This window comes from Mycteria americana, chromosome 1, assembly GCF_035582795.1.
Source record: "Mycteria americana isolate JAX WOST 10 ecotype Jacksonville Zoo and Gardens chromosome 1, USCA_MyAme_1.0, whole genome shotgun sequence".
Lineage (NCBI taxonomy): Eukaryota > Metazoa > Chordata > Aves > Ciconiiformes > Ciconiidae > Mycteria > Mycteria americana.
Window position 1 is genome coordinate 174,720,665 of NC_134365.1, and position 26,713 is coordinate 174,747,377.

General features: G+C 40.8%; 1 protein-coding gene across 1 annotated transcript; it reads left to right on the plus strand.

Moving 5' to 3' along the window:
• Positions 1–585: 585 nt before the first annotated feature.
• Positions 586–24,617, plus strand: OBI1 (ORC ubiquitin ligase 1). Its single transcript, XM_075527090.1, has 6 exons — positions 586–836; positions 5,633–5,768; positions 6,751–6,842; positions 8,473–8,721; positions 12,611–12,699; positions 22,251–24,617. Exons 1-6 carry the CDS (start codon positions 765–767, stop codon positions 23,752–23,754), a joined length of 2,142 nt encoding a protein of 713 aa, XP_075383205.1. The 5' UTR covers positions 586–764; the 3' UTR covers positions 23,755–24,617.
• The last annotated feature ends 2,096 nt before the right edge of the window (positions 24,618–26,713 follow it).

Consider the following 26,713-nt stretch of genomic DNA (forward strand, 5'->3'; position numbering starts at 1 on the left):
GAGCTGAGGGGCAATGCCAGGCATGAGACCGTTGCCGGTTACGGGCTGCTGCAGCCAGACGGGAGGTGGTGGGGAGGAGTGGCTCGTGCCCCAGCAGTTTCCTCTGGAACGTGTTCCCATTTGCTGTATTGTATTTTGGAGTAGAGGAAAAAAGGGACATGGGGAAAAGCGCAGAGGAAGGCTCGGGGGAACCAACAGAATTAAAATGGCCGGTGTATTTAATTCAGCACAATGAAACCTGAGCAAGGGATAGGTTTATAGAACGAAAGGACAGTCCTTGTAAGCGCGTCGGCCTCCTCCTGCAAGGGCCCTTTATCAAGCGCTCCCCACGGCGCTGTGTTTCCCCTCAAGAAGGCCGCGTGTAGGCCGAAAAGCCCGCAGGCCCCCCAGGCCACCTCCTCGGGGCCACGGGCCGTCGAGGCCCGGCCTGGCCTTGCCCCGGCGGGCGCGGCGAGCCCCGGCCTGCCCCGAGGCCGGCCTTTGGCGGTGGGGGCGGCGGCGGGGGGACGCGCGGGGGGCAGCAGCCGCCCGGCGGCGGGCAGCGCCGTGAGCGGGCGGCGGGCAGCGCCGTGAGGGGCCGCGGCTCCCGCCCGCCCTCCAGGGGAGCGCTGCAAAAGCGCGCGCCGCCTTCCCTCCGCCGGGCGGCGGCTTGGCCTCGCCGGCTTGCCGTAGCGGGGCTGGCGGGGGGCCGCCGCTGTTACCGCCCGCCCGCCTGCCTGCGGGACTTCCGTGCTGGCCGGGCCGGGTCGGGCCGGGCCGCAGCGATGGCGCAGCACGGGCCGAGCGTCACGCTGTCCCTCACGCTGCCCATCACCTGCCACATCTGCCTGGGGAAGGTAACGGCGCCGCCGCTGCCCTTCCCCCTCAGCCCCCCCGTCTGCGGGCGGCCCGGTGGTGGGTACGGGGGTGGGGGTCCGGCTCGGCCCGCTCCGCTCCGGACGGCGGCTGCTCGGGGGGTCCCGCCGTGGCCCGCAGCCCTGACCCCGACGGGTTTGTCGCTTTTAAGAGGCTGCGGCTTCGCGCCGGGAAGAAAGTTGGCGGGGGCGGGGGTCTCTTCTCCTCGGGGTGGTGGGGGCTCCCGCCTCGGGGAGGAGGGCATCCCCTCCCCCGGGGGTCCGGTCCTGGCTGCGGGCGGGGTTTGTTGCCACCGTTGGGATGGTGGGAACCGTGCGCCGTGGCGGCGGGAGCCTCCCGGGGCTGTTGGAGGGGGCTGGGGGCCCCAGTCCCCGCGGCACCGGTCGCCCCCGCGCCGGAATGTGGGTGTATGGCTCCCAGGGTGAAGGTTTTGAGGGTTTTTCTTCTTCCGATATCTGTAGGAGCTAGAATGTTTTCAGATACTAGGTGAGTGTGTGTTTGAGCGTGGTGCTGTGTCGTAGAGGACCAGCGAAACAAAGAAGGGATGTATAACCCAGTGGATTTAAAAAGTATTGAGCAAAACCGCAGCAGTCTGGAGAAAAAGCTTCCGTTTCCTCTTTCGGACCCCTTCCCAGTGCCTTTCTCTTCTGCCTCGGGAAGTGGAGGGCTCTTGCTAGTCTGTTCTTCTCTAAAAGCCCCAGAGCAAATTTCATAGCTGTCACTAATTGCTTCTCAAGTTCTTTGCTCGTTCCTCACTACTTGGTTTTTTTTGTTTCATTGCTCTCCAAAACAAAACAAATCTCTTGAAGCACAATAGTAATTACAAGGGAAGAAATAACCTTTTACGTTTGTACTCTGGCATTTGCTGTCCAGTTTCCCTCTACCTCACATGGCCTTTTCTGCTGGAGTGATAACCAAAGGATAGGCAGGTTTGATATCTAAAGTAGGTGTAGCGCTGGTAGTGAAAGTAGTCAGACATCTCCATTTTCTCAACTCTTAACTCTGACAGAGAGTGATGCTTTTAGCAACCATGCTTACTCATTTCTTGGCTTTTCTGTGGAAGCCGAGCAAGACTTCTGGCTGTGGTCCTGTTATCTCTCCTTTTCTCTTTATCGGATGAAAATGGAGGAGAATACAAATTTACTGTGTCTGTAAAGCAGAGTGGATACTCTTGAAAAGAGGAGAGCTAAATCAAACTGACAACGTATTTGCTATTTGAATCTGATCCTAGTGACTTTCTAATCTAAACACTTGATAGATTCATTAGGTGTTCACTCGTATTTTTGTATAAAGCCACTGCGTTATTTCAAGCCACTGTTTCATGCTTCCACTTCTTTTCTGGAGTTGGTCAGGAATTGTTGTTCCTGAGTTTGTACTGGAAGATATTTCCACACTCTTCTTACTTGGCATCTTGCACTGAGGTAATATATCAACATTATGTAAGTGAATCTACTGGTGATATCTGTAATTAGGGTATTTGAATGCTTTCCTTTTTAGATGCATGAAGCTGTTTAAATTTTGCCAAAGTTGACAGCTTTGGCTGTACTTTTTTTTTTTTTTTTAATACATATCTTTGTCTCCAGCTTGGAACTTCATTGAAACACTTCATCAGAAAAAAACTCTTCTCTTTTCAAGAGTAAGGTTAAAGGAAGAAAAAGTTATTTAGTTTAAATTAAGGGAAAAAATCTTGCCAGTGTTGTCATATCTTGTAGGGGAGAGCAGAAAGTGTCATGGAGGGTTGACATATTCTAATACTTCTGTGGTTTGTAGCATAGGCTTCAAATTGAGTAGGAGGCCCACCCTACAATCAAAATGTACCTCTTGCTATCTCTGCAAAATTTACAAAGGACTGGCTGCAAAATAGAAACTATTCGCTATGCATAATGGAAAGGGGATAAAAAGAGATATTGAACGAGTTTCTCTTCAATAATGTCGCCCACTCATTGTTTTTAATGAAGCAGAAATCTTGCAGGGGGCAGGGGGAGACGTTAGCTCATTTTATTAGTGTGAACAGTATTGTAAAGTATATTGGCAAGATGTGCAAATAACCATTTATAGTAAGAGTTAATTGCTTGGATAAATTTCATGTTTGTTACCTGAATGTTCTTTTAACAAAGTCTGGGCTATCTTCTAACATACCTGTGTTCATAATTAGTGAGCAGATCAGAAGCCATCTGCATCAAGCCGTTAGGTTTACTTATCCTAGAATGACTGAAGGTCTCTCCTGTTGGTTTTGGTGTTGACAGTTTGCTTGGGCTCAAGCACGTGATTCTGTGTGTGTTGAAACCCCCCTAGGATGTCTGGGGATTCATTCACTGGTATCGGTGTGCCTGCTTTTCCACACACTTGCTCCTCCGTTAATGCTGCTTGAGGTCCAAAAGGGCCTTCAAAGTGACGTGGATGTGTACAGGATTTGATTTTGATCCACGTAAGAATCGCATTGTGTGGGGCGGAAAAATCAGGAAATTGCACAAAATCACCTAGCTGATCAAGCCTTCCCAGATAAGCTGTAGTCTTTCTAGACATTGTGGTCGATTAAGGAACTGAAACTGTGCTGTAGTTCAAGTGAAATGCTTTCGTAGTAATGAGTGTGTTGCGATCCCCCACCCCCTGGGCTTGTCACAGCCGGTGGCTCAGGGACTCGGTGAAGGGCAGCGGCACCCCTAGCCATTGTGTGACATTTCAATAGCGGCTTCTGCTGTTGTCGCGTGGATTGCTTTGTGTGGATCGTGAGCCAACAGAAGTATAAACCTCAGCCCTGAAATGAAACTTGTAAAGGTGTGTAAATCAGAAGCACAGTACCCTGGAGAGTAATAAATGTGACTTACTATTTTGCTAGAGATGTGGAGTAATCATTCACTTGAAAGAAGTGTGCTTCCATGTCAGGTTTGGGGTAACTGAGGGTCTCTTGCTCCCCAGGGGGGAAACCTGCACTCCTGAAATGTCTTTTCCTGTTTGGATTATTTTATGTTACCCTGCTCTGTATCCTATCATCACCATCCATGTAACTGTTCTCAGGCTGCTTCTGAGGAAGAAAGAAGTACAGCCAGAGAAAAAGTTGTTGGTTTTTTTTTTTTTCTTCTAACTGCTGGTGGGAAAGCTGGAGAAAGCTCTTTTTCTGGTAAAGAAAAGCAGTAAATAACAAGATTTTTTTTAAAATAATTGAAATTGTAATATTTGAATGTTTCCAAAGCATTGGTGTGTTAATGCTTGCATTAGTCACAAAAAAGCCTCCTTAATTACAGCTGAAAGTGTGCAGACACTTGGAGAAATCACTTTCTCTCTCTCTATTCACACCTTCAATAACTTGGAGTTTCTGTTTGTGTATAGATAAATCCTTTGGCTCCCAGGACTGTCACAGTGGAGGTTCTAAAGATACTGTGAATCCTGTAATGTGACAGAGGTATAGATAGTAAATTAGAGAAGAAGCTGACAGATCTGAGCCTTAATTCAGAGCCATGTGTATTTCAGTGGTAAAATGCTTGGCTTTTAGCTTGTACAACACTGATTGTGTGTGTGTATGATTACTACAGGACACATCTAATCTGTTTTCCAAAGTGATTTTTGGCTGTCCTTTCCAGTTGCTTGCTTCTCCCTGCTAACGTTTCGTTTTTCCTTTTTAGTTTGACTACTTTACTAATAGAATGAAAGAGGAAGATCTTGGGGGTGATGAGGACTTACTTTAAAGTTGAAAGAATTCTCTTGAACTTGGGTTTTAAAAAGTGCAACACAGTAGACTCTGAAGTAATAGATACTGCTGCTTATGTGTCTGAAAATGCATTTCTTGAGCAAAGATAGTGTTGGAGGAAAAAGAAATAATTATTTCTAAGACCCCTAACATAGATAGTACTGCTAAGTCTTAAGAGATTTGAGAATGTGCATTACAGTAAGCTGTAACAGAATCTTCAGTACAGCATAGATATAGGGGAAACTCTTTTTCCTCCATATCATATTTGGTCCCTCTGTGCACACTTAATTTCAAACAGGGTTTATAGTTAAATGACAAGAGAGAATAATGCATTGGCATTAATATTTTCTAAAAGTTTGTTTACCCTGCTGTTTTGGAAGGGGAGGGCAGGCTTCTTGAAAGGATCTGTGCCTGATTAGAATATTTAATCCTTCAGTTAGCTGCCCCATTCTTGGGTAATGACTTATTTAGTAGCAATGCATATCTAGCAGGAGGCTTGAATTAGTGATTGCTGGTTCATGTTTCTGCTCTGTGGCTTTGGCCCTTATCCTTTTTAAGGCTGATTTCCATGAAGCTGATTATGTGCAGGCTGGAGTTCATCTGTAACACTATCTGTTTCAGTGATGCCTCTTCCAAGGCAAAGTGTTGGTTGTTGCCAGGAGCAATCCCTCATTCCCTCATTTTTGAAAATCAGTTAATGCATGTCTTTTGGTCTCCTTTTACCTAGGGAGGCAAATGCATTTCACTGGAGTGGTTGGCTGCAGTTCTTGGAGGTTGTGGGGTGAAGGAAGGGTGCCTGCCATGCTGTGTATTAATGAGCTCTTGGAATCAAGGACTTTAGTTTTGCAAAAATGTTTATAGCTTTGGTGCCTTCAATAATAGGGAAGTTTGGTCCTGTGATCCAGGAGGTCACTCTTAGCTAGCCTTGTGAAACAGCAGTGTCTCTTTCCTGCAAGACCAGACTTGCACTGAGAGATGGAGTAGTGTATTTTCATATTCTGTTACCTGAAAGAGTTTAAAGTATTCATAGTGTCTTTCTGTTTGTTTTCTTTTTTTTTCTTTTTTTTTTTTTCCCCTTAATACTAAAAGGTCCGTCACCCAGTCATCTGTGTCAACAACCATGTCTTCTGTTCCATTTGTATTGAAGTGTGGCTGAAGAACAATAATCAGTGTCCAGCTTGCAGGATTCCAATCACACCTGAAAATCCTTGCAAGGAAATTATAGGTAAGGACAACTTTAGGCTTTGAAATAACTTTCTGGTATTTACTGCTGGAGGAGATTCTTTTGAGTCCGAAGATGTCTGGATATTTTTTCCTCTGTGGTTTTTTTTTTTACCAGTGTCTAAGGAAGATCTGACTTTAACTCTTTCTGGAAGCATACATAATAGCTACAAGGTAAACATTCTGAAGATGATGTGTGTATTAATGGCTAGATTATTCAAAGGCAGCACACACCCTGTGGCTCTAATGATTTTTTTTTTTTTTTTTTAAAAACCTTGGTTGGATGGTGCCTTTAACTGGAAAAAATGCATCTTGCTTGAAGTACTCTACCTATGTGTTGCAACCTGTTGACCCTAAGAGAATAGGATTTAGCTGAGAAATAGTGTACGTACTCATTCAAGATTCTGGATTTATGCAGTCTTTTTTCCTTTTTTTTTTGTTTGTTTTGTTCACCATTTCCTCCCTTTTGCTTATTTTTAAGAAAATGTCTCTTAGCACAGAAATAAGTCAAAGCTACAACACTTGAATAAGGATCTGAACTTCCCCAGAGCTAGGAAATACTGTGATCTTTATTTGACATAAAATGTCAGCTCTGCTATTTGATTCCAAGAGAAAAATATATCTGAACAATCTCATTTTAGAAACTTATGCTATCTTGTACAAAGCTTGATTCCCTCTCCCCCCACCTTAGCTCTGTTTTAATAGTATGGTCTTAAATAAGATAGTTGAAATACAAAGTTGAAGAATTCAAAAGTTGTCTTCCTTCTGTGAGGCAGGATTTTGACTTCTAAACATCACTAATAGATACTCCTGTTTAACCTGTTCTGAAAATGAAAGGACTTTAAATCTCCCATGGTAGTAGATTGGTCCAATATTAGCTGTATTTGTAGTTTATAATATGAAAAATGCTGTAAGGTGGATTGCTAGTATTGAATTGACTGAAAAAGAAACAATATTAGTGTTTCTCTCATCCTGTGCTGTTTTAGGAGGAACGAGTGAAAGTGATACTATATTTAGTCCAACAGTCAGAAAACACCTACGTAAAACAAGGCTTGAATTGCTCCACAAAGAATATGAGGTAAGGACATGAGGAGTATTGTGACTTTCCAGATGAACTGCAGCTGTTAAATTACTGCATACAACTGGTCCTTTTGCTTTGGGTCCCATTGTTTTTAATTTGAGTAAAGGTTTATACCGAATCTACATGAAACTCCGCTGCATTAAAATCCCACCTTCTGGCTAAGGTTATGAGAGCATTTGCTGGTGCCTGAAGTGATCCCACCGAAGTCATGGTGATATTCTTTCTATGCTACAGGTAGCCAAGTATAGCCAATTCCATACTTTTGTGGGGATTCCACCCCCAGGTGCTATGGGAGGGTTTTCTTTATGCATATTGGGCGTTTGGGTTTTTTTGTTTTGTCTTTGATACAAATGCAAATGTTTTCTGAAGTAATTCCCTATTGCTCAGGGAGACTACATTCTTTCTTAGAGAATATTACCTGCTGTAACCTTATGGCATTGGTTAATTTTTATCATTGTTGCTTTATTGTTTTCTGAAAGTGAGTGAATGCTTGGAAGTTTATCTCCACTCTCCTGCTGGAAAAATATTCTCTTAGGAACAAGGTGAAAAGGTGTTAATAAAGAATATGCTTAGTTTGTTTTCTCAGCTGTTGTTTTCTTAGTAGCAGCAGTGTGAAGACATTGCATATTCTGCAAGGAAACCTGTCTCAGGGAGGAGAATGAGAGAAAGGAAATGGACACTGTATATATCTTTAACACTGGGGAAGTAAGGGCTGTTTTTTATGACAAGCTTGCCTGTAGCTCTGTGAAAGAAGGAGTCAGGAAAAGGTGGTTTCCTGCCTTTCTATTCAGTTAACTCCAAAATCACATAGATAGGCACAGGATAACATAAATCTCTTCAAAAAACTACATTTAAAATGGCTGTTCTCATGCTGGGGGGGGAAGCTTCATTATTCATGCAAATATGCTTTGGATTTATGTAAATGCCATATATGACCTCCTTTAGTAATCTGACCTTGAGCGACTCAAGTATTTAAGTTGGTGAACAGTGTAGAAGACATGTTTTTAGGATACATTATTTCTTTTATCATTTTAACAATGGGCTTTTGAAGGTTTTTGCTTCTCTGTGGCTTCAGACCGATAGAGCTAAGAGCTTTGTTCTTTGTATTTTGACAGTCTTTCCTAAGATGTTTCTACTTTCGTGTAGCTGGAGCAGCCTCTTCCAGGCAGTGTTCTGTCCATTTTGAATCTTGAGACTTTCAGCATCCGAACATGTGATGTTTCAGAATGATATGAGAGAAACATTCTCAAATAACAGCAAATGAGTCAGCAGAGGACGACCTTAAGAACACTCTTGATACAGGAAATCCTCCCACAGAGTGCCCTAATAATAGATTCATGTTGCTGCATGCTTTGAAGCTTTTGGTCTGCCCGCCAATTTGTTCAGGGTCCTTTATGTAGTCAAGGGATTCCCTTCACTAAAACCTTCACTATGCTTGAGTGTGCAGGTTGATTAAAATCCTGCCTAGAGCACAATACATAAGCATACTTAGATATATGTGTAGGTGAAGGCATGCATCTGGGCTTACCAGAGAACCCATGTTTCTAAAGTACTATGGGAACCTGCCAGTATTATTTAATTAATCTCACACATTATTTTCATTCCTGTGAATTTCTGACACCTTTAGGATGAAATAGAATCCCTGCAAAAAGAAGTGGAAGATCTGAGAGGTAAAAATCTCAGTTTACAGACACAGCTGAAATCTCTTCTGGATCCTACAGCATCAGCTTTGTCTTGCCAAAATGAGGAAACTAGCCAGTCAGCAGATGAAGCAAGTACCAGTGGCCCAGAAACCCCAGAGGAATGGAGTAAAAAGCTGAAAGCTGCCAATGATATATATGAAAAAGTGATGGATAATGTGGAAAAGTTAAAGGAGGTAATAAATACATTTCTTCACCTATCTTCTAGTGTAAATGTTTTCTGTTAGTTAAACAGGAGTGAGAGCTAGCATGACTTCTGGGTACTTCATAGATCCAGAAGAAAGAGGAAAAAATTGAATTCCAGTGACTGTTGCTGTATCATAGTATTTCCATATAGCCTTTGCAAGTGTCAGATGTTATTGCTGGTTCTAGTGAGTCTTGTATGTGACTCTTCTTCAACGCCTCTGTCACTGGATGACTGGGTAATTGGATTATAGTAGCACTTGTCACCAGTATTGATGACCAGATTTTTCAGGCTTGCAATAATCTATATAATATATCTATTTTACAATGTTCAGCAGCCAAACACAGTACAGTTGGCTGAAGCAGATTTTGCACTATTGCCCTCCCTGCTAGCCAATATTTTTGGTGCAATTTGCTGAGACAGAGTAACTTGACCCTTTGACTGAAAATAGACAAGCTTCAGCATTTTATGACCAGAAGATCCTTTACTGGAAACCTGCAGCTTTTTTATACATCTTGAATGTAATATAAAAGAAAACCTGATATTGCAGAAGGAGGGGTGCAGGAGATAGTCATGTGAAAATACATCTAAATAAAAATATCTTGCAAAGTCTACCTGCGGGCACAAGAAGGATCATGTCAAACATTGAAGAAGAGTGAAATTTTAAGATTAATTTGAAAGGCAAGGTGGAAAGAACTGAACTTGCATTTATTCAAAATGCTGTCTTTATTTCTTCTGTTAACAGTCCTGGATTGCCTCCTGCAAAACCGAAGTGTTATGTGTTTAGGACATTTTTTTTTCCTTTGTAAGCGTTAATAGTGTTTACACTTTTCCTGTGCTACAGACTCAGAGGCCCACATTATACTGTTCTGCCATTCTGTTGTTGTTAATGGGACACTACTAGATTTGCCTCTGTGTAGTCTAAAGCCAATTGTGGCCCTGAGTGGACTGGGTGATAAGCACTACAAGGAGTAAACTGAGTTTCCAAAACCAGCTTTTTCAATAGCTTGGCTGGACTCAGACTTCAACTTCACAGGCTGGGACACATCATCTGCCCTTCTAAGAGGATCCCAGGAGCTTCAGAGTCACTTGTAGTTGGCAAAAGGGAGTTCGCAGCAAGGATTCTTGTCTGCCTAATTTTTTTGGTTTGGTTTTTTTTTCCCATAAAGTTAAACTGTACTGCCTCTTGGTTTTTTGTGGTGACTAAGATTTTTAACTTTTTCCCTAAGTAAGTAAAAAGAAGAATATAGCAGGGACTGAGGGAGGGGTGTGTTTGGGGTTTTTTTTGGTATCACTTCAACCTTAGGAAGAAAAGGGGTTTAAGTTTATGGAGTCTCTGAATTTGGTTAAGGATTAGATATGAATAGAGGTTTAGATGGGTTTTAGGGACCAAGTCTTAAACTGTGTGTCACAGTTTAACCCCAGTTGGCAACCAAGCACCACACAGCTGCTCACTCACCCTCCCCCTGCCCCCTTGGTGGGATGGGGGAGAGAATCTGAAGAGCAAAAGTAAGATAACTCATGGGTTGAGATAAGAGCAGTTTAATAATTGAAATAAAATAAAATAATAATTATAATAATAATAAATTGTAATGAAAAGGAAAACAATGAGAGAGAGAGGAACAAAACCCAGGAAAAACAAGTGATGCACCACCTGCCGACTGACACCCAGCCCCTCCCTGAGCAGCGATTGCTGCCCCCCAGCCAACTCCCCCCAGTTTCTATACTGAGCATGATGTCATATGCTATGGAATAGCCCTTTGGCCAGTTGGGGTCAGCTGTCCTGGCTGTGCCCCCTCCCAGTTTCTTGTGCACCTCCTCGCTGGCCAAGTATGGGAAGCTGAAAAGTCCTTGACTTAGTATAAACACTGCTTAGCAACAACTAAAACATCAGTGTGTTATCACATATTCTCATGCTAAATCCAAAACACAGCACTATACCAGCTACTAGGAAGAAAATTAACTCTATCCCAGCCGAAAGTGATCCAGGCACTCTCTTCCCATCTGTTCCTTGTTCAACAGCTGCTTAATTCCAGAAGTACCTAAAATCACTTGGCTCTTCTTTTAGACCTTTTTTCACTTTTGAGCATGCACTGACCAACCCCAGTCTGAACAGCAGGAGCTGTTCAGTCTGAAGAGCAAGACCTCTTTCCCATGTACACCAGAAACCTTCTTATCCCCTGAAGTACCTGACCCAGGGATTTCAACCACCCATCATTTCCCAGTGAGGCAGGGTCTGTCAGAAAATGTGGTTGCCATCACTTTCTTTTTAAAACCAGACTGAGTCAGGAAATAGCAGCCACCTTTATCATTTAATGTCCTAGAGCAGAGACTCCCAAAGTAAGCGTTATGACTTTGAGTGGAGTCATAATGAGTATGGAAGTGGTGATACAAACCCAGTAGTAGAAATACTAGACAAAGTACACTCATTAATAATGCGGTTCCATGGACTCATTAACCTAGATGTTGTGCTGCAAGTGGGTATCCCTTGCAGATTACTGGCTTGGAGGGTAGAGCACTGTCTGGAAGAAGGACACCAGAGAGGTTCAGTCCTGCCTTGCCATGTGCCTGGTGGATGCCCTACCTACCAACTCTATGCAAGTCATGCAATTTCCTATTTGATTGTATGACTCGGGGAACTGCGTCTCTAGAAAGAGAGAAAGGTCTTGGCCATGCTGTCAAATGGTTTGATGCTCCTTTGGAAGTGAGGTGTTTTGGATTCTTACTCATTGCTTTCAGGCTAGATTTTTGTGCTTTTATATTTTAAATACCAAATAGTTGACACTCAAGCACCCAAGCCCTGGGCTAACCCTTCCCATTTCTTCTTTACCAGAAGTCTCTATTTACTCTTTCTGCCCCTAGGAATATCGTGGTGTTGGGGGGAGGTGTTTATTTTTTTTCTGCTCCATTCCCCTACCCCCACTGTTTTAGCCTCACTTGGAGAGCTTGCTGGGGATATTTATATAAGCGTTTAGAGTTTTCTGCCCCTCTTCTTGCACTGTTTGATGCTTTTGAAAAAGTACGTTTCACTCCTGAGCCCAGTTGCATAGCTCCTTCTTCAGATCTAACTCTAGATCATACTTTTATTATGCATTGGAAGCATTGTCTGATTGAGGCTATGAATTACGAGTCTTGGACTGGTGGTGCTGTTTTCAGCATACGGAGATTGAGCAGACTATGAAGTGCAAAGAGTATTTTCTACTTGTTAGGATGGCGGCATTCATTGTTCTGAAACACGGCAGCAGGAAAACTTCTCTTTATATGAAGTATCTTGTTAACAAGGGTGTCCGCTGAACTGAGAAGAAGGAATTGACCTCAATTCAACGAGTAAGAAGGGCTGTGAATCAGGAGTCTGAATCACAACATCCTGGAAGAAAGTGAAGAAAGACTGCAAATAGCTTGTCGTAATGGATTTACATCCATAGGATAACTATGCTTTAAAAACAAGCCAAAAAACCCAAAGTGATCTTACCCTAATTTGGAATGGAGGAAGCTGTTCAACATTAGTTTTGCTGATACCTGCACATTGTAATGTTAATGTACTTAACGTATTTAGTCATGTGGAAAAAAAAAACATGGAATTGCCATTAGTACATCTCCTTAATGACTTTCTGTACTAACTAACATAGCTGTGTTTATTTCCCTAGATAGGACACTTGCGATGTATTTTGGGAATATAAATAAAAAATGTCTGTTCGCTATTCAGTTTTGCAAGCCATTTCCCATGGTGATTTTTAAGTGGTGTCCCTGTCTGAAGGCTGTTTCCTGCCTTCACATTTCTAGTTCTGTCTCTTTAAAAAGGAGAAACAGCTTGTCCTATAAATATTAGAAGTCATTTCTGTTTTACTGTATACTTACTTTTTTCCTTTTCTTTTCCTTAGGCAAATAAGAAACTGAACATGGAAAACAATAGCCTTTTAAGAGAGAATTTGCGACTAAAAGCTGAAGTTGATAGTAGATCACCCCAAAAGTATGTGAATATTTTAAAAGCTACCATATTTTATTTATAGACTGTTTAACTGTTGTAGGACTTTAACCTAAAACTGTGGTGGTGTACATGGTGCTGCATATGTGTCTCCAGGTAGACTTCAGAATTTTTATCCTCATAGACTTGGGTGACAAATGCAACTTACAGAATAGCAGCAAGTCTACAGTGAAGGATATGACATGACTACAAGTGCTGTTCCTTGCATTATCTGGCCAATATTGAAGGACTGGGTTTATTAGTTGAATTCTACAGTTAACTTGTTGTTATAGGGAAATTTCTAAATCTGGTATACGGTCAAAGTAAAAAGTCTGTTACTGAGTGCAGAGGTTCTGGTTGTTTGGATATGTTTTGTTTTGTTCTTCCTTTTGCTGCCTTCAGGATTTGTTCTGTGAACTTAGGCTCCCTATTCAAGGAAAGTCCCTGATAGCTTTGTGTCTGGGCAAGATATGTAGAATCGAGCTTCTGCAGTATGAGAACATCATTCCCAGAACTGACACCTGTATTTAATACTCTGTCTTAAACAATTAAAACATAAATGACAACGACTTCAAAAAGCAGAAACTTTGTGATACTGATTACAGCTGTGTGCTAAGGTACCTCTCCTTGGAAGTACTTTGTGAAGCAGCATGTTTGTATTTTTAAAGTTGTGTTCCTTCCTTTCATTGGTTTTCTACCTTTTTTCTCTCGTTGGTTTAGAACTTAGAAAGCTAAGAGCAGCATTGGCCAAAGGTTTATATGGTGCTTTTGAGGAAGGGGGTTGAGGGGTACCCGTGTAATGTGTGAATCCAGCTCTCTGGATTTTGTTCTAGTTCACAACTCACTTCCTGAAAGATGAAATTCATCCTTATAGAGAGCTTGCTTGCCAGACTGCTTGTCATTCAAGACCACAGGAAAGAAGATGCATGATCCTTGTGCTATGCTGTTAAATGCATAAAAGTACATTCTGCTCTGAAGTCCCCTAATAAGGGAGATAGAGCCCTGTTTAAGGTCTTGGCAATGGAGGGGGCTTTAATGGCATGGAATATCTTTTCCCATAAGATTTAAGAGTGAGTTGGCAAGGATGGCAAACTTGAAAAGTAAATAGATGTAGCTAAATAAATCCTAAAAATGAAAGGCTAGAAGAGACCAAATCATCTAGCTTGATTTTACTTTACTGATGTCAGGTAAACTCCCCAGTGGAGAGAATTTTCATTTCTCCTAGCTTGTGCATGCTTTACCATCCTGTTGGTCAGAAAAATTAGATATCAGAGGGGGGTGTGTGTGAAGAACTAGTCTTTGTTGCAAGCTGATTATTTTCCCATCTTTTGCCAATGTGGCCTAAAACAATAACCAGTCACTTTCTTCTTTAGAAGCACAGATATAGCCAAATGTTATTAGAAATTGGACAGTGTCAGGGTCTGTTTTGCAACCCGGATGCCAGCTAGATTGGCCTGTCCATGTCTCTGCTATTAAAATTTTTTTAGTCTCCAGAACAAATTGTCACATCCTACCTGCCTGTTGGGAATGATTTTTGGCCCATGCTAACTCTAGAACTTTGCATGGAAATTGAGCACGTGAGTTGAATCAGGCTTAAACTGGGCCAGGAACAGTTGAAACACTTCAGGAGTGTAGACAGTTGCACTGCTTCTGCTATCTTCAGCTTTGGTTTTACTTTGAGCCCAGTGGTGTACTACAAGAATTTTAAGTTTAAGCAAGGAAAATTTGTCCTGGAAGATACCCTTCCGCACCTTAAATTTAGCAATTTTAATTCACCCTACCTATACCCATTCAGTCCTAGTCATGTCTTCTAGACTGAATTTGTCCAATTCCCCTATATAAGTGAGACTTAAGAGAAAAAAAAACTTCTGATTTACTTGGTTTTGCTGTACTCTCAGAGCTTTCCAGTGTCTATGGTTTTCTGAAGCCATAATGCTTAGAACTGGGTAGTAGATTCCCAATGAAGCCTCAGTAGCACTAAGTAGAGCGGAAGAACAGACTTGTGTCTTTCTTCAACATCATATATTGATACCTTGCAATACCCTTTTTGTTGCTTCCTTTTACCTGGCACTTCTAGCGCAAATCGCTAGTGCCAGTTCTGCTAAATAGCTACTTAGAAAGTTACCTTCCTACCTCATTTTGCATTTGTGCTGCTAATGTCCCCTTCCAAAGTGTGGGACTTTAACCATTTATTGGCTTTCTTCAGGTTGATGTTTTGATGCACATGTCAAACTTAAAAACAATTCTTTTGAATTCCAGTCGTGTCCTTCAGGTGGTAGGAAGTCTTTCCCATCTTAGTGTTGTTAGCAGATTTTATAAATTGAGTTTCACCCTTGTAGTCATTAGTCTGGTCAATATCTAGACCAGACCTAACATCAAGACATTTTTTAAATGTTCTTCCACTTCTGATGGCAAACTTTGATAATATCTAAAAGGTCTTTCAACTAGGCTTCACACACTGAACAAGAGTTGCAATAGCTGTTTTCTTACCTTGCTTATGAAATCAGAATTGAAGGCATAAGCATCAGAGCCCAACAATGTCACTATAATTAAACTTTTCTGTGCAGGTACACTGATTTGCCAGTACAGTTGTTTCAGTGTACTTTACTCAGAATTGTTCAGAAGGTAAATTTTGAGAAAAGTTTCTGAATGGCTCTCTCGTGCAATTTAAAATAGCTACCAGATTGGATCTTCGTAATTTAATGTTACCACCATTGTTTCATTTGTCATATATTTCTTAGCTTCAGATTGTCAGGTATGGATTCATGCTTAAACAACTGGCTAGGTAACTAACTAAAACTTGTATCAAGTTATTTTTGAAAGGATTTGTCAGCATTCAGTCCCCTTATCCCAAATGTAGTTCATTTTGTGCGTAATGACACTGGAGCTAAATATCACAACCTAAATTATTTTAGTAGGCTTTGCTTTATAGCAAAGGAAACACTGATGGCAGGTGAATGATCCCTTTGTAACACAGACTCTACCTCTGATATCACAGGAAAAATATAATTTGCCTTCTTCAGTGGTCAATAAAAAACTCCTTTTATCATAGTCTTGAGTTGTTTTTTCTTTGTTTGTATCCATTAAAACCTACTGAAAAATGTCATGTATGTCAATAAAATTGACATTGCAGCTATGTCAGGGATTTTTACACAATTTTTTAATTGATGATGTTGATTGATTAGATTTTTTTTTTTCATGAAACATTTTTGAGAATAGACCTTCACCAGAATACCATACTAACATATAGTTGGGACATAGGTCTGAAAAGCAAATAGAGGTAAGTTTCTTGCTCTGATTTTTACCGAAGGCCTGTGTTAGTCTGCCATTTCTCAGGCAAATCAGACTGAGTGTTTGGTGCTTGTTGCTTGTTCTTTGTTTGCTCTCTTTCCTGAGGAATTTTCAGTGACTTCCATTTGCCTGATGCGGATCAGGAAAACTTCTAAAACTTAAGTTTTGCAGGATGATAAAGCCCTATTACTTCCAGCTCTACTTAAAATAGAAAACTGTTAGGTCTATTGGCAAGACACAATAGAGCTAAAAGCATTTTTGGCAAAGGGATGTTTGCTTTTTACCTGAAGGAAAATAACTAGCAAGTCCATCTACTCCAGGGTATAGTGTATTTTATGAATGGTTAGATTCAAATTAGCTTGAACGAGACTTCTAGGCTTCCTAGGAGTCTTTTCCCTAAATATTTAATTTCTTCTGCCAGTTAAAATCCCAGTCTGAAAAACTATCTGTAACATGCAGAAAATTGTTGCATTATCTCTTTTCTCTGGTTTTGTGAGTTGCTTTATTATTGCTGTTTGGGGTTTTTTTTTCCCTTTCTCCAGTTTTACTGTTTATCTTGTCTAGATTTGTGACTTCAGGTACCTGCATGCTGAAATCTAAGGCTGTTGACTTTCTAGGTCATTCTGTACAACATTCAATTTGTATCTAACTCAAATATTTCCACTCATGCCAAACTATTTAATCCAGTCTGCATTTCACTGAGCCTACAAATAGGCTTCTAGTAACCTGCATCTAGGGTGCAGAGGGTAAGAACGCTGCTGTCTTCGTTGGTAGAAAACTGGGCTTCTTTCTCACCTCTCTGCAAAGCTCGCTGTCTCAGAGGAGTGGCCATCTTCAAAGACCAGCTGCAGTGTGGCCTTAAAAGTAAAGAGGAGAAAATACTATTTAGTAGCCTTCAAAACAACTTTGAGTTCTTGAGTCATAGCATTAAACCCTGAGAAAGCACACACTCCAGGGTGAAGATCTAAACCTTAAGCAGATGGGTAAGGACATTCAGATCTCACTGCTTGGTTTTGTGGGTTTTCCGGTGTTCTTTTGTAGTAATTCTGAGATAATCCTTTCTGGCTTATGCTTTTCACCGACCTCGGGGTATAATCTGGCTTTCCTACGTAGAAGACCAGTGCTGCTTCACTGAAAGATGTTAAAATGCTTGGAAAGGCTTTGCACATTTGTCTGAATTCACAAAATTCCCTAAGTGGAAGAAGAAGCTCTTTTCAAAGAATGTACCGTGGCTGTTGTTCTCTTCAAATCCTGCTGCTCTACAGTCATCCAACAAACAGTAAAGCTTAGCCTTACTCATGTGATGTGAAGAAAGTGGATTTCCCTGATGCTCAGGAGAGATTTCATGGGGAAAGCCATGTGTCTTCAGATTAGTTTGTGCTCTGTGAACTGTGTGACAGAGGGGATTTACTGCCCAGTTATTTGCTTGTATTGGAAATAACTTGTTCTTTTACAAGCTTAGAAAATTAGCTATAGCAAGTGTTTCTACTACTTCCTTCAAGAAGGAGCCATTGTACACTTTCTTCTGTCAGCCAGCCTAGTCTGCAGAATGGAAAGCAGTAGTAGGCTATACCCAGGACTTTTTCTTCAGTGGAACCAAATTCCATTACTGATTCTTTTTTTTTCTGGCTTCAGATCTTAAATAGAGCAACATGCTTGAGGTATATCTTTTGACTTTTGGGTTTTTTTCCTTGCTTGCTGGGAAAAGGCCCCCATCTGACAGTAACGGGTTTTTCTTCTTAAACACGCCTGTGCAAATATGACACACTTTTAAGGCAATTGTATATAACCTGGGATATGGTCAAGATGTTGCTGCAGATCACCTTTCATAGTTGATGTAGAGGATGATCACGGAACTCGTTCTCATCCAGCTGCATCTGGTACATAATATCACAGAAGGGCTGTAGAAACTAGTAGGGCTTTCAGCTGTTTTGTTCTTGGATTTCCTACCTCTTTCTTCCCATCTAACTGCAGAACCCAAGTGAAAAATGTGTATCTAACTGATGGGACTGGGTTTGGTTGTGCACTCTGGCATTGCCCTGATCTCGAACTGTGACAAGCCCTGACTGTACATTGTCATTTCCCACTTCTCACCTTTTGTTTCCTTTGGAGGATGGATCATGCTCATGTATGTGAGCCACAGGGCGGTCCCCTGTTTGCACCATCAGGTGATTAGAACTGGAGAGTCATCTTCCATTGCATCCTTGCAGCCCCAGTCTTCTGTAAATGATTATACAGGAAAACTATTTGCTGCAGCTGCTTACTATCCACAAAGAGAAATGTTTGTATGAGGTTGTGTGGTTTTAAACTGAGTTGATATGAGTTAAGGGCTCAACTAGACCTGCTACAGTCAGTGGTCACTGATGTGTGAAAATAAAACCCTAAAGCTGAATTTGCAGAACTGATAGATAAGAAAAGAAGAAACAACTGAAGAAATTTGTTCTCTTTTGGGTGAGAGACTATTAAACTTCCCAAACAGTTTCTAAGTTGACATCTTCAGGAGTACTCAAACCTAACTGAGGGAGCAGTTGTGGAATAACATGAAAGAGGGTTACTCAAACATTATAACTATAATGTTAGTTCTTCTTGCTCGCTGTAGATGAGAGCTGACTGCAGCTTTCTGATGGATGTCAAGTTAGAGTAATGCTGAGACAAGAAGAAGGACTTCAGCTGAGGAAAGGTCCTGAAATGTGGGGTTCAAGTGCTCATCTAGACATCCAGTGTCACCTCAGACCCTATAACATATCCAGTACACCTGCCTGGGGCTGGCAGTTGTGATACAGGACCTGTAGGAGACCTGTATCCTTCCAGAGAGATAGCTGGAGGCCAGCAGTCATGTAAAAGACCTTAGGCCATCTAAAATGTCACTAGGTGTCTGTGTTGAAGGATCCAAATCCCACCTGAAATGTCTTTCTATTCACTTTATGAGTTTCTCTGGGCTTTCAGTTTTCTATAGAGAGGATGTACTTGAAACAAATGCAGTGAGATACAAACTCATTGTTTAAGTGATACAACTAAAGAACTGAACTAAAGAACCTAACACTGAAAAGACTTTGTCCATGTGTGAGGATATGAAAAGCGCTCTTTAGCACATGAATACCTTAACTTCTACTGAAGAATGTATCAAATTGTTAGCAAGTGTGAAATGGTTCAAATACTTCAGGAAAAATAATTTATCTAGAGTGTCAGGCCAAACTTTAATTTATTTTAATGTAAGTGTACTGCAGTCTATTATGATTATCATCAGACCATAACTTTTTGGCTATGGCACTGCTCACTGTACATCTGAAGGGAAAAGAAGAGAAGATCTCTTAGGAGAGTGGTTTGGTTTGGGGAGGTGGGGAGGGTTCTGGCTTATTTAACCAAAATATGCATGTCTTTTAAACTGTCTGCTGACCTGCCAGATCAGTCACTAAAACACCGATGTCATGCTCTGGTCTGGAGTAATTGCTTTAAATATGTGTGTTGTAATATGGCTGTCTTAAAAATCCATGTCCTTGAAAATTTGGGAAATAAATGCATGCAAGTCTCAAAGCAGGAAGAGAAAGCAACTACTGTTCTGGTGCTTAACTGCAGAGGTAACTGTTTGTAGGCAGCATGTCAGATGCTCCATTTCTGAAAACCAAAATTCCCAAGCACATCCCTCTACAACAATTAACATATTAGTGATGCTGTTTGGCTTTGAACAACATACTGTGGGGTTTTTTTAACCTGAGGACACTTGTTATAAAAGTTGCACTTGAGAATACAGTGCTTCTTCCTCATAAGCAAATTTCAGGCTGTCACTAACACTATTTGCATTAAATAAACATATTACACCATTCTTCCATTAAAAAAGAATTGCCAGGTATGCATATAAATGTAAATGTGTTTAATTTTTATGTCAAAGTGTCTGTTACAGCAGACCCCAGAAAATCTTGCTTATTTTACATAAGCATTTTTCCCCATCTCTCACTTGGCTATTAGGCTAAATTGTATTTTTGCATCATATTTTTATCCTTTATTAAGCAGTGTAAGGTTTGCTCCTGTGAGGCTGTGTGAACAGGTCTGTTAGAGGAAGGCAAAATAAATACTTTTGAATCACTCTAGGAAGCAGGAAGGGTCTTGCTTGGGCCCTGCAGTGCTACAGTATTTCCTTCAGTATTTTAAAAAAAATCTGAGTTCCTTTTACTGAAGGAGGGAATAAGCCAAAATGTGTTGTATATAAGGATGCTTGTTTCACTGTAACTCCCTTCATCTGAAAATATAATTGAAACATTCCTGAGCTGTCGGTGATTCTGCCTTTATCTCATTTCATAGGGGAGAGGGAGGAAGTTGTGTGCACCTTTTCTCCCATTTCCCTCTTGCATGCAACCAGAAATGGAAGAACTGCTATAATCAGTTGAGAAAACTTGATACCCATAGAGTAAGCAATTGAAAAATGGTCTGTCTTCATTTTTATGAAGACAAAGGTAATTGGGCAGAGATAATGCAGAGGGAGGGGGAGTCCTTGCCTCAGTAGAGTTCCAATCCAGCCAGCTTCTTTTAGGGAGAAAAAAATCTTACTAAGTGAACACTCCTATTCTAAATATAAAACTACTACCTTGCCATTTTTTGTCTACAAAGCAGTGAGTGGCACATACCAAAACTGTGTGGACCTTAGGCTGATCTGATTTTAAAAGTGGTTTAGGAGCAGTTCTGTGAAAGAACTGACTTAGATTGTTGTGTAAATCTTCCCCGCCACTGAACTATCTACACCAAAACCTTCAAAGTCCTTTGAATATGCAGCAGCAGTTGAATGGTGAAATCTGTCAGTAGATCTGATCGCCAACTTGTTTGGGGCTTGTGATACCCCTTTTCCTTTCCCCGACTGCCCACTTTAACTATATTGCATTTGTCAGCATAGAGTGGTTTCCTACTGCTTTGGGCTCAGGAATTGAAGAAACAAAATACAGTTCAGTTCTTTGCTGGAAATGCATGCATAGATTCATGGATATTTTGCCAGCATAGTCACAGATACACAGATATACCACAGTCGCAGGCCACAGATACACCACCTCCAGTCCTCACTGGTCTAAGGGTTGCAGTGGGAGCATTTTGCAAAGGGGTGAAGGGATGGAATGAGGAAAATGGAACGGGAATTCCCTGTGACTCTGAAAGATGCTGAAGGAGGAACAGACAAACAGACAAAGAAACAGGGTGGAAATTCCAGGCAGTGTTTGTGCTGGAAGAGTGAATATAAACTTGGGCTGCAACATGGAGCTGCAAGATGGAACGCAGAGGTTAGTGTAAGCCCCCATACAGAACTGTCATTTCTTTGTGATATAAAACCTTATGTGTCAGAGTTGTAGGGTGGCTGCAGATCCTTCCCTCCTTCCTAATAATACCGGAACTTTAATTGTTTTTTCTTTCTGTAAATTGAAAGCCTCGGATGGAGCAGGGAATTCCCTGGTGCCCACCTGTCAGTGACAGGTTAGAATTAGTCAGGGCATATAGCTGAAACCTTCACCTGCCCTCTGGGGAAGGTCGGTCTTGAAAGCTGGTGGAGGATGGGGGGAAGGCAAGTCCATATCTTGGCAGTTGAAAATGTGCTCAAGCTGGAAGCCCCACGAACACACAACTTTCACAAACCATAAGTGGCAGGTGTTTTTGTATTGGAGTCAAGGAAGAAATTAGATTGTTCCAGTTGTAAAGCTCAAAAAAACAAGTAGCTCTGAAGTAAGTGGAAGTACCATCCACGCAATGGCCGAGGAAAAGCTGTATATCTAACAGGAACATAATTGAAATGGTCTATATAAGTATTTAAACCACCTCAAAGGACTATTGCAATTTCTGAATTTCATATTGGCATTTTATATTTGACAAGGTGACATTGTGTAAAAAATGTATTGTAAAGCACTGCTGTACTGTAGGAAAATGATTGAATGTAAATATTTCAAGATGTGGACCACTGTTCAAATGTTATCATAAATCTTTGCCATTGTTTTAGGGGATAATTCTTCATGCATATTTGAGTTGAATTGATAGAACCAGCCCCTGAAAGGGTAATCTGCTTGTTATTGCCTTACTACCACTAATAGTTTAATTTTGGTTTTTCAGGTATTCACCTCCACCTGTACATTATATAGGATGATTTATTCTTTTTCATAACTAGCAAAGTTATGACTTTTGTTTTCAAATTAACACAATGTTTAATAGCTTTGCTCTTTGTTGAAATGAGCTCGCAAAGCACGATGAGAATGTCTTTTTTCCAGCTTAATATTTTCTTTCTTTTTTACTTCTTGCAGATTTGGTAGGTTTACAGTAGCTGCACTTCAGTCCAAAGTAGAACAAAGTGAACGTGAAATGAACCGTCTGAAAAAGGCACTGGAAAGAAGCGATAAATACATAGAAGAAATGGAGTGTCAGCTTTTACAGCTGAAAAATGCAGGTGAAGGAACCCAGACAGTGAGTGCTGTTAGTGAGAGAGTGCTTTCCACAGATGCTAAAGGAGCTGAGAGCAGTGAAGATACAACATGTTTGAAAACCCAGCTTGAGGAGAAAAAAGCTTTGACTACCAGTCAAAGTCCTGACAGTCTTGAACAGCTGACAAGTGGTGGAACTTGTTTAAGCTCTTCTAGTCAAGATGGTTCAAATGGCTCAAACACCCAGTGTGCCCCAAAGAAAGAACTATTTCCAGGATGTCAGGGGGTTCTCTTGGATGAAAATACTACAAATATGGATGCCTGCTTAGAAGAGCAGTGGAATAAAATTGAGGAATGTACCCCATATAAGGATGAAGAACTTTATGATCTTCCACCACCGTGCACTCCTTTTCTGTCTCTCAGTCGCCTTCAGTTGAACACTCCTGATGGAAAAGAAAATGCAAGGAAACCATCAACATTCCTGAGAAAACTGAAATTTGAACAGTTTTGTGACACTTCAGATGATTGCAGCAAAGATTCTCCAGAGCACAACACAAGCAGCTGTAATAGCGAAAAGAAGCTCAACTGTTTTACTACAGGAAAATCAGGCTTTTGGGGGACCTGCCCAACAAATTTTGCTGAGAACTTAGATTTTGATGAATCAGAGCAAAATTCAGTAGCTGGTCAGTTAGATGAGACATCAGCAAAGTCCAGTGATAAAACAAGTTCTTGCTTACCTAAAAGGTTACATACTCTCTGCTGTTCCGAAATGAATCGCACAAGAACCTCCAGTGAGGCATCTATGGATGCTGCCTACCTCGATAAAATTTCTGAGTTGGACTCAATGATGTCCGAATCAGACAACAGCAAGAGTCCATGCTATAATTTCAAGTCCTCCGATCTTGATAATTCTTCAAAGTCAACAGAGTGCTCTAAGCTTCTAAATGAAACTGAGAAGAAACTGGAAGAGATGAACGAGGAACAAAGTATGAAGTGTCCAGAGACAAGCGATCTAGCAGTTGACAGAACTGGCTGGAAACCCGCTACGTTTTCCATCCTCTCCCCATCTGAGCTAGATATGAATGACCACTTTCCGCTGTTTACAGGCCAAAACGTAGTGGCTAGTGATATGAAACCTCCAAACTGTTTATTTCAAAGAGACTTTTCACAGAGTTTACTATTCAGTAACTCACAAAGGTTGTTTGAAGAACAAAAGTTCGGTTCCTGCTTTTTAAAGATGTCATCTGACCTGCAAAATCAGCTGAATCCTCCTTGGGTGTCTTCCTTTATAGCTGAAAGGAAAAATAAAAATGTCAGTCAGTCGACCAAGAGGAAAATTCAAAGCAGCCTTTCCAGTGCTAGTCCATCGAAAACCACCAAAAACTGACTCTGCTTGGAAATCGAACGTAACTCAAAGTCGTCAACCTGCAAATGTTTAATATTTACAGGTGAACTTAATTTTTAATGACTTCCATGCAATCTGATCCTGTCTTTTTCGACTATGTGAAAACTGAACATTCCCTTGCCCATTACAAGCTCTTTCCTAGGGACGAACCATTCCAAATTCTTTCCTTTGGTTGGGCATTTTGTTTACTTGGGGGTTTGGGAGGTTTTTTCAAGTTTTCAAGCTACATGATCTTCCAGTTGTGAGCACAGCTAATGACTCCCTTGAACAGGACAGTTTTAAGTGGTCTTGTCAAATCAGCCATTTATGTAAGAATTTGTTTTAAAGGTTACGTTTCCCATTCCTAAAGATTACATTTTGTGCATGTAAGGCAGCTACTGGCTATATATCCTATGGATTCATGAAATTGCTATAAAACAATGTCAGTTTTGCCATAAAACTTTCCTCCCAGAGGAAACGTTGCTGCTTGGACTGTTTCATAGCACTGTACTGTACTGAAACTCTTGTTTTAAGTGGGTGTAAGGTAGCAGCCTCTTTCTTTTCAGGATTACAGCACTTCCGTTAGAAAACATCTCTTCTTGAACACTGCAAACATGGCTTGTATTTTTTGAAGTTAAGCACAATTTTTAATTTAGTTCCCAAAAAGCATTGTTATTCTAGATGTGTTCAGTATGCCTGTATAGACCATAAAAATGGGTTTGTATGCTAATGACTTGTTTACCTAATGTGCACTGAACATTTTACATTAATACTGTACCATTTTACATTAATACTGCATGCTTTTCTATGTGAATTTAATAAAACATGTTATAAGCACTGTAATCCTTGATGTCGCCTCAAATATTGAATTAGCAAAAAGAACGGGGAAACTTTTTTTTCCCCATAATTTGGAAAATATCTAAGTTTTGTAAAATATAAATGTGAGCTTATTCACAGAAAAATCAAATCTCCCTTCCTCCTCCTTGTTAGACATATTACCATTCTAGTGTCAGCATCGATACAGTTGATGGAAATGGCTTTCGGCCTCTCTGGAGGTGACTCTTCCATAAAGTATTGCATAGGTCAACATAATGTGATGGCCTACTACAGGCAGGAGACCTAATTAAGCAGCAGAGCAAAATTGGTTTCTTTGCATTATTGTGTTTAAGTTTTTCTTAAGGGCATATTTAATTGTAAGATGCAGATTTTTCGTTCTATATAGGCCTCTGATGGCATTTCTTACAAACAGACGTCCTTGCTTCATCAATACCTATGATATGAAAAATCCATATGCTGCCTTTTGTCCCTTTGAAAAGAGGGATAGCCACTTGGAAAATTTCAATAGACTGGCTCATCTTTTGTAAAGTTAAGTCCTGTAAGCGGTTTGAACAAGAACTACATTCACATTGTAATGTGTGCATCCATTCGTGCAACTGGTGTGTTCGTTCTTTTCTTTTTTGAGAAACGGCTTTACCAGAAAATCATCATTCAAGCCATACATGCAAGGACCCTTTCCTGGTGACAGGCAGGATGGCGTTGTGCTTTCATATACTGCTTTCAGTATACTACCTGAATTTTAATGTTCACAGAAAAATCTAGTCATTCAATTTTAACATATTTTTCAAAAATTAGGGAGCTGGCAAAACCATGAGCTGCTACTTGATTGACTAGTTTTACTATTAAGTTAAAAAATGCTGCCTTGATTTAACCCTTTGGGAGAAGAGGCAAGGGCTTCTCAAATACATCTCTAATACCTTCTTAAAACATGCTTGTATTGCAAAGCAATTGCAAATATGCAGTAAATAAGCGTTAAGGTCATTGTTTTGTTTTATTGTGGGTTTGGGAGGAGGTGCATTTATGGCCTTCATTTTAGACTCCAGCATACTTCTGATACACAAGTAATTTTCACTGATGGAAACACAAATATAACTGGTATCATACCTGAAATCAAACTAGAATAAAGGAAAATGTTGGGGTTTTTTCATGGTACCTCCTGGTCCTTTGGACAGGAGCACCGCTTATGGGCTTGCTTTTCAATATGGATATTTTGATTTTACATGTCATGCAATTTGAATAGATAGAAGAGCCGAGCCTAAGGTTAAAAAAAATGCTGAAGATCAAAGTCATAAACTCTGTATCTTATTCTCAAGCGGGGACAGAGAGTGAGGCATTTCAGGCCAAGTACTGGCTTTTCACTTGGAACAGTCATGGGAGCACGTAGATCATCACTTACAGCTTCCTAGCTCTGGGCTGGTGACTTCCTACATTGTGGCAAGGAAGTTATTGTAGTTACCTGTAATTACTTGATTTCCAAGCTCTCTCGTACCCTCAGATCTGAACTGCAGATACAGTGAGCAGATTGTGATTGCATCCAGTGCTATAAGTAGGAGCATTTTATGTTTCACAAGTTGTAAAGCTGAAACAGATCTGAATTCTTGTATCTTAGTCTTGTTTGGCTGGGGTTTGTTTTGTTTGGGTTATTGTTGGGGGGGGGGGGGGGGTGGTTTTTAGTAATTAAGTGCCTTTAAAACAGCTACCACACTCTAGATTCTGCACGTTATTTGGTTAATGTAGATTGTATTCCTTTTGGCTTAAAGTTTGAGAGAGTGGTTGGTGCAATATCAACTTAAAAATTTAAGCTGTATGTAATGAATGGGGTTTCTTCGGTTATAAATTTGTTGGCCATACATGGGGCTTCAGTCCTCCAGGATGCATTCTGTCAATGCTGTGCTTGCTTACTCTCTTGCTGCACTTACCATGCTCTCCGAATAAAAGGGCCTAAACGAGAGTTCATTGCTGTTAATTTTTTATGATAGTTACCTCGTTATGTAGTAATGTTGAATGGGAATATACAAGATCTGAAACTTAACTATTGCAATTTTGATTAAGACAATAGATGTTTCAAAGTGATGTAGAGATGAGATCTATGATGTCTAGTGATATTTAATAGCTCATAAAATTT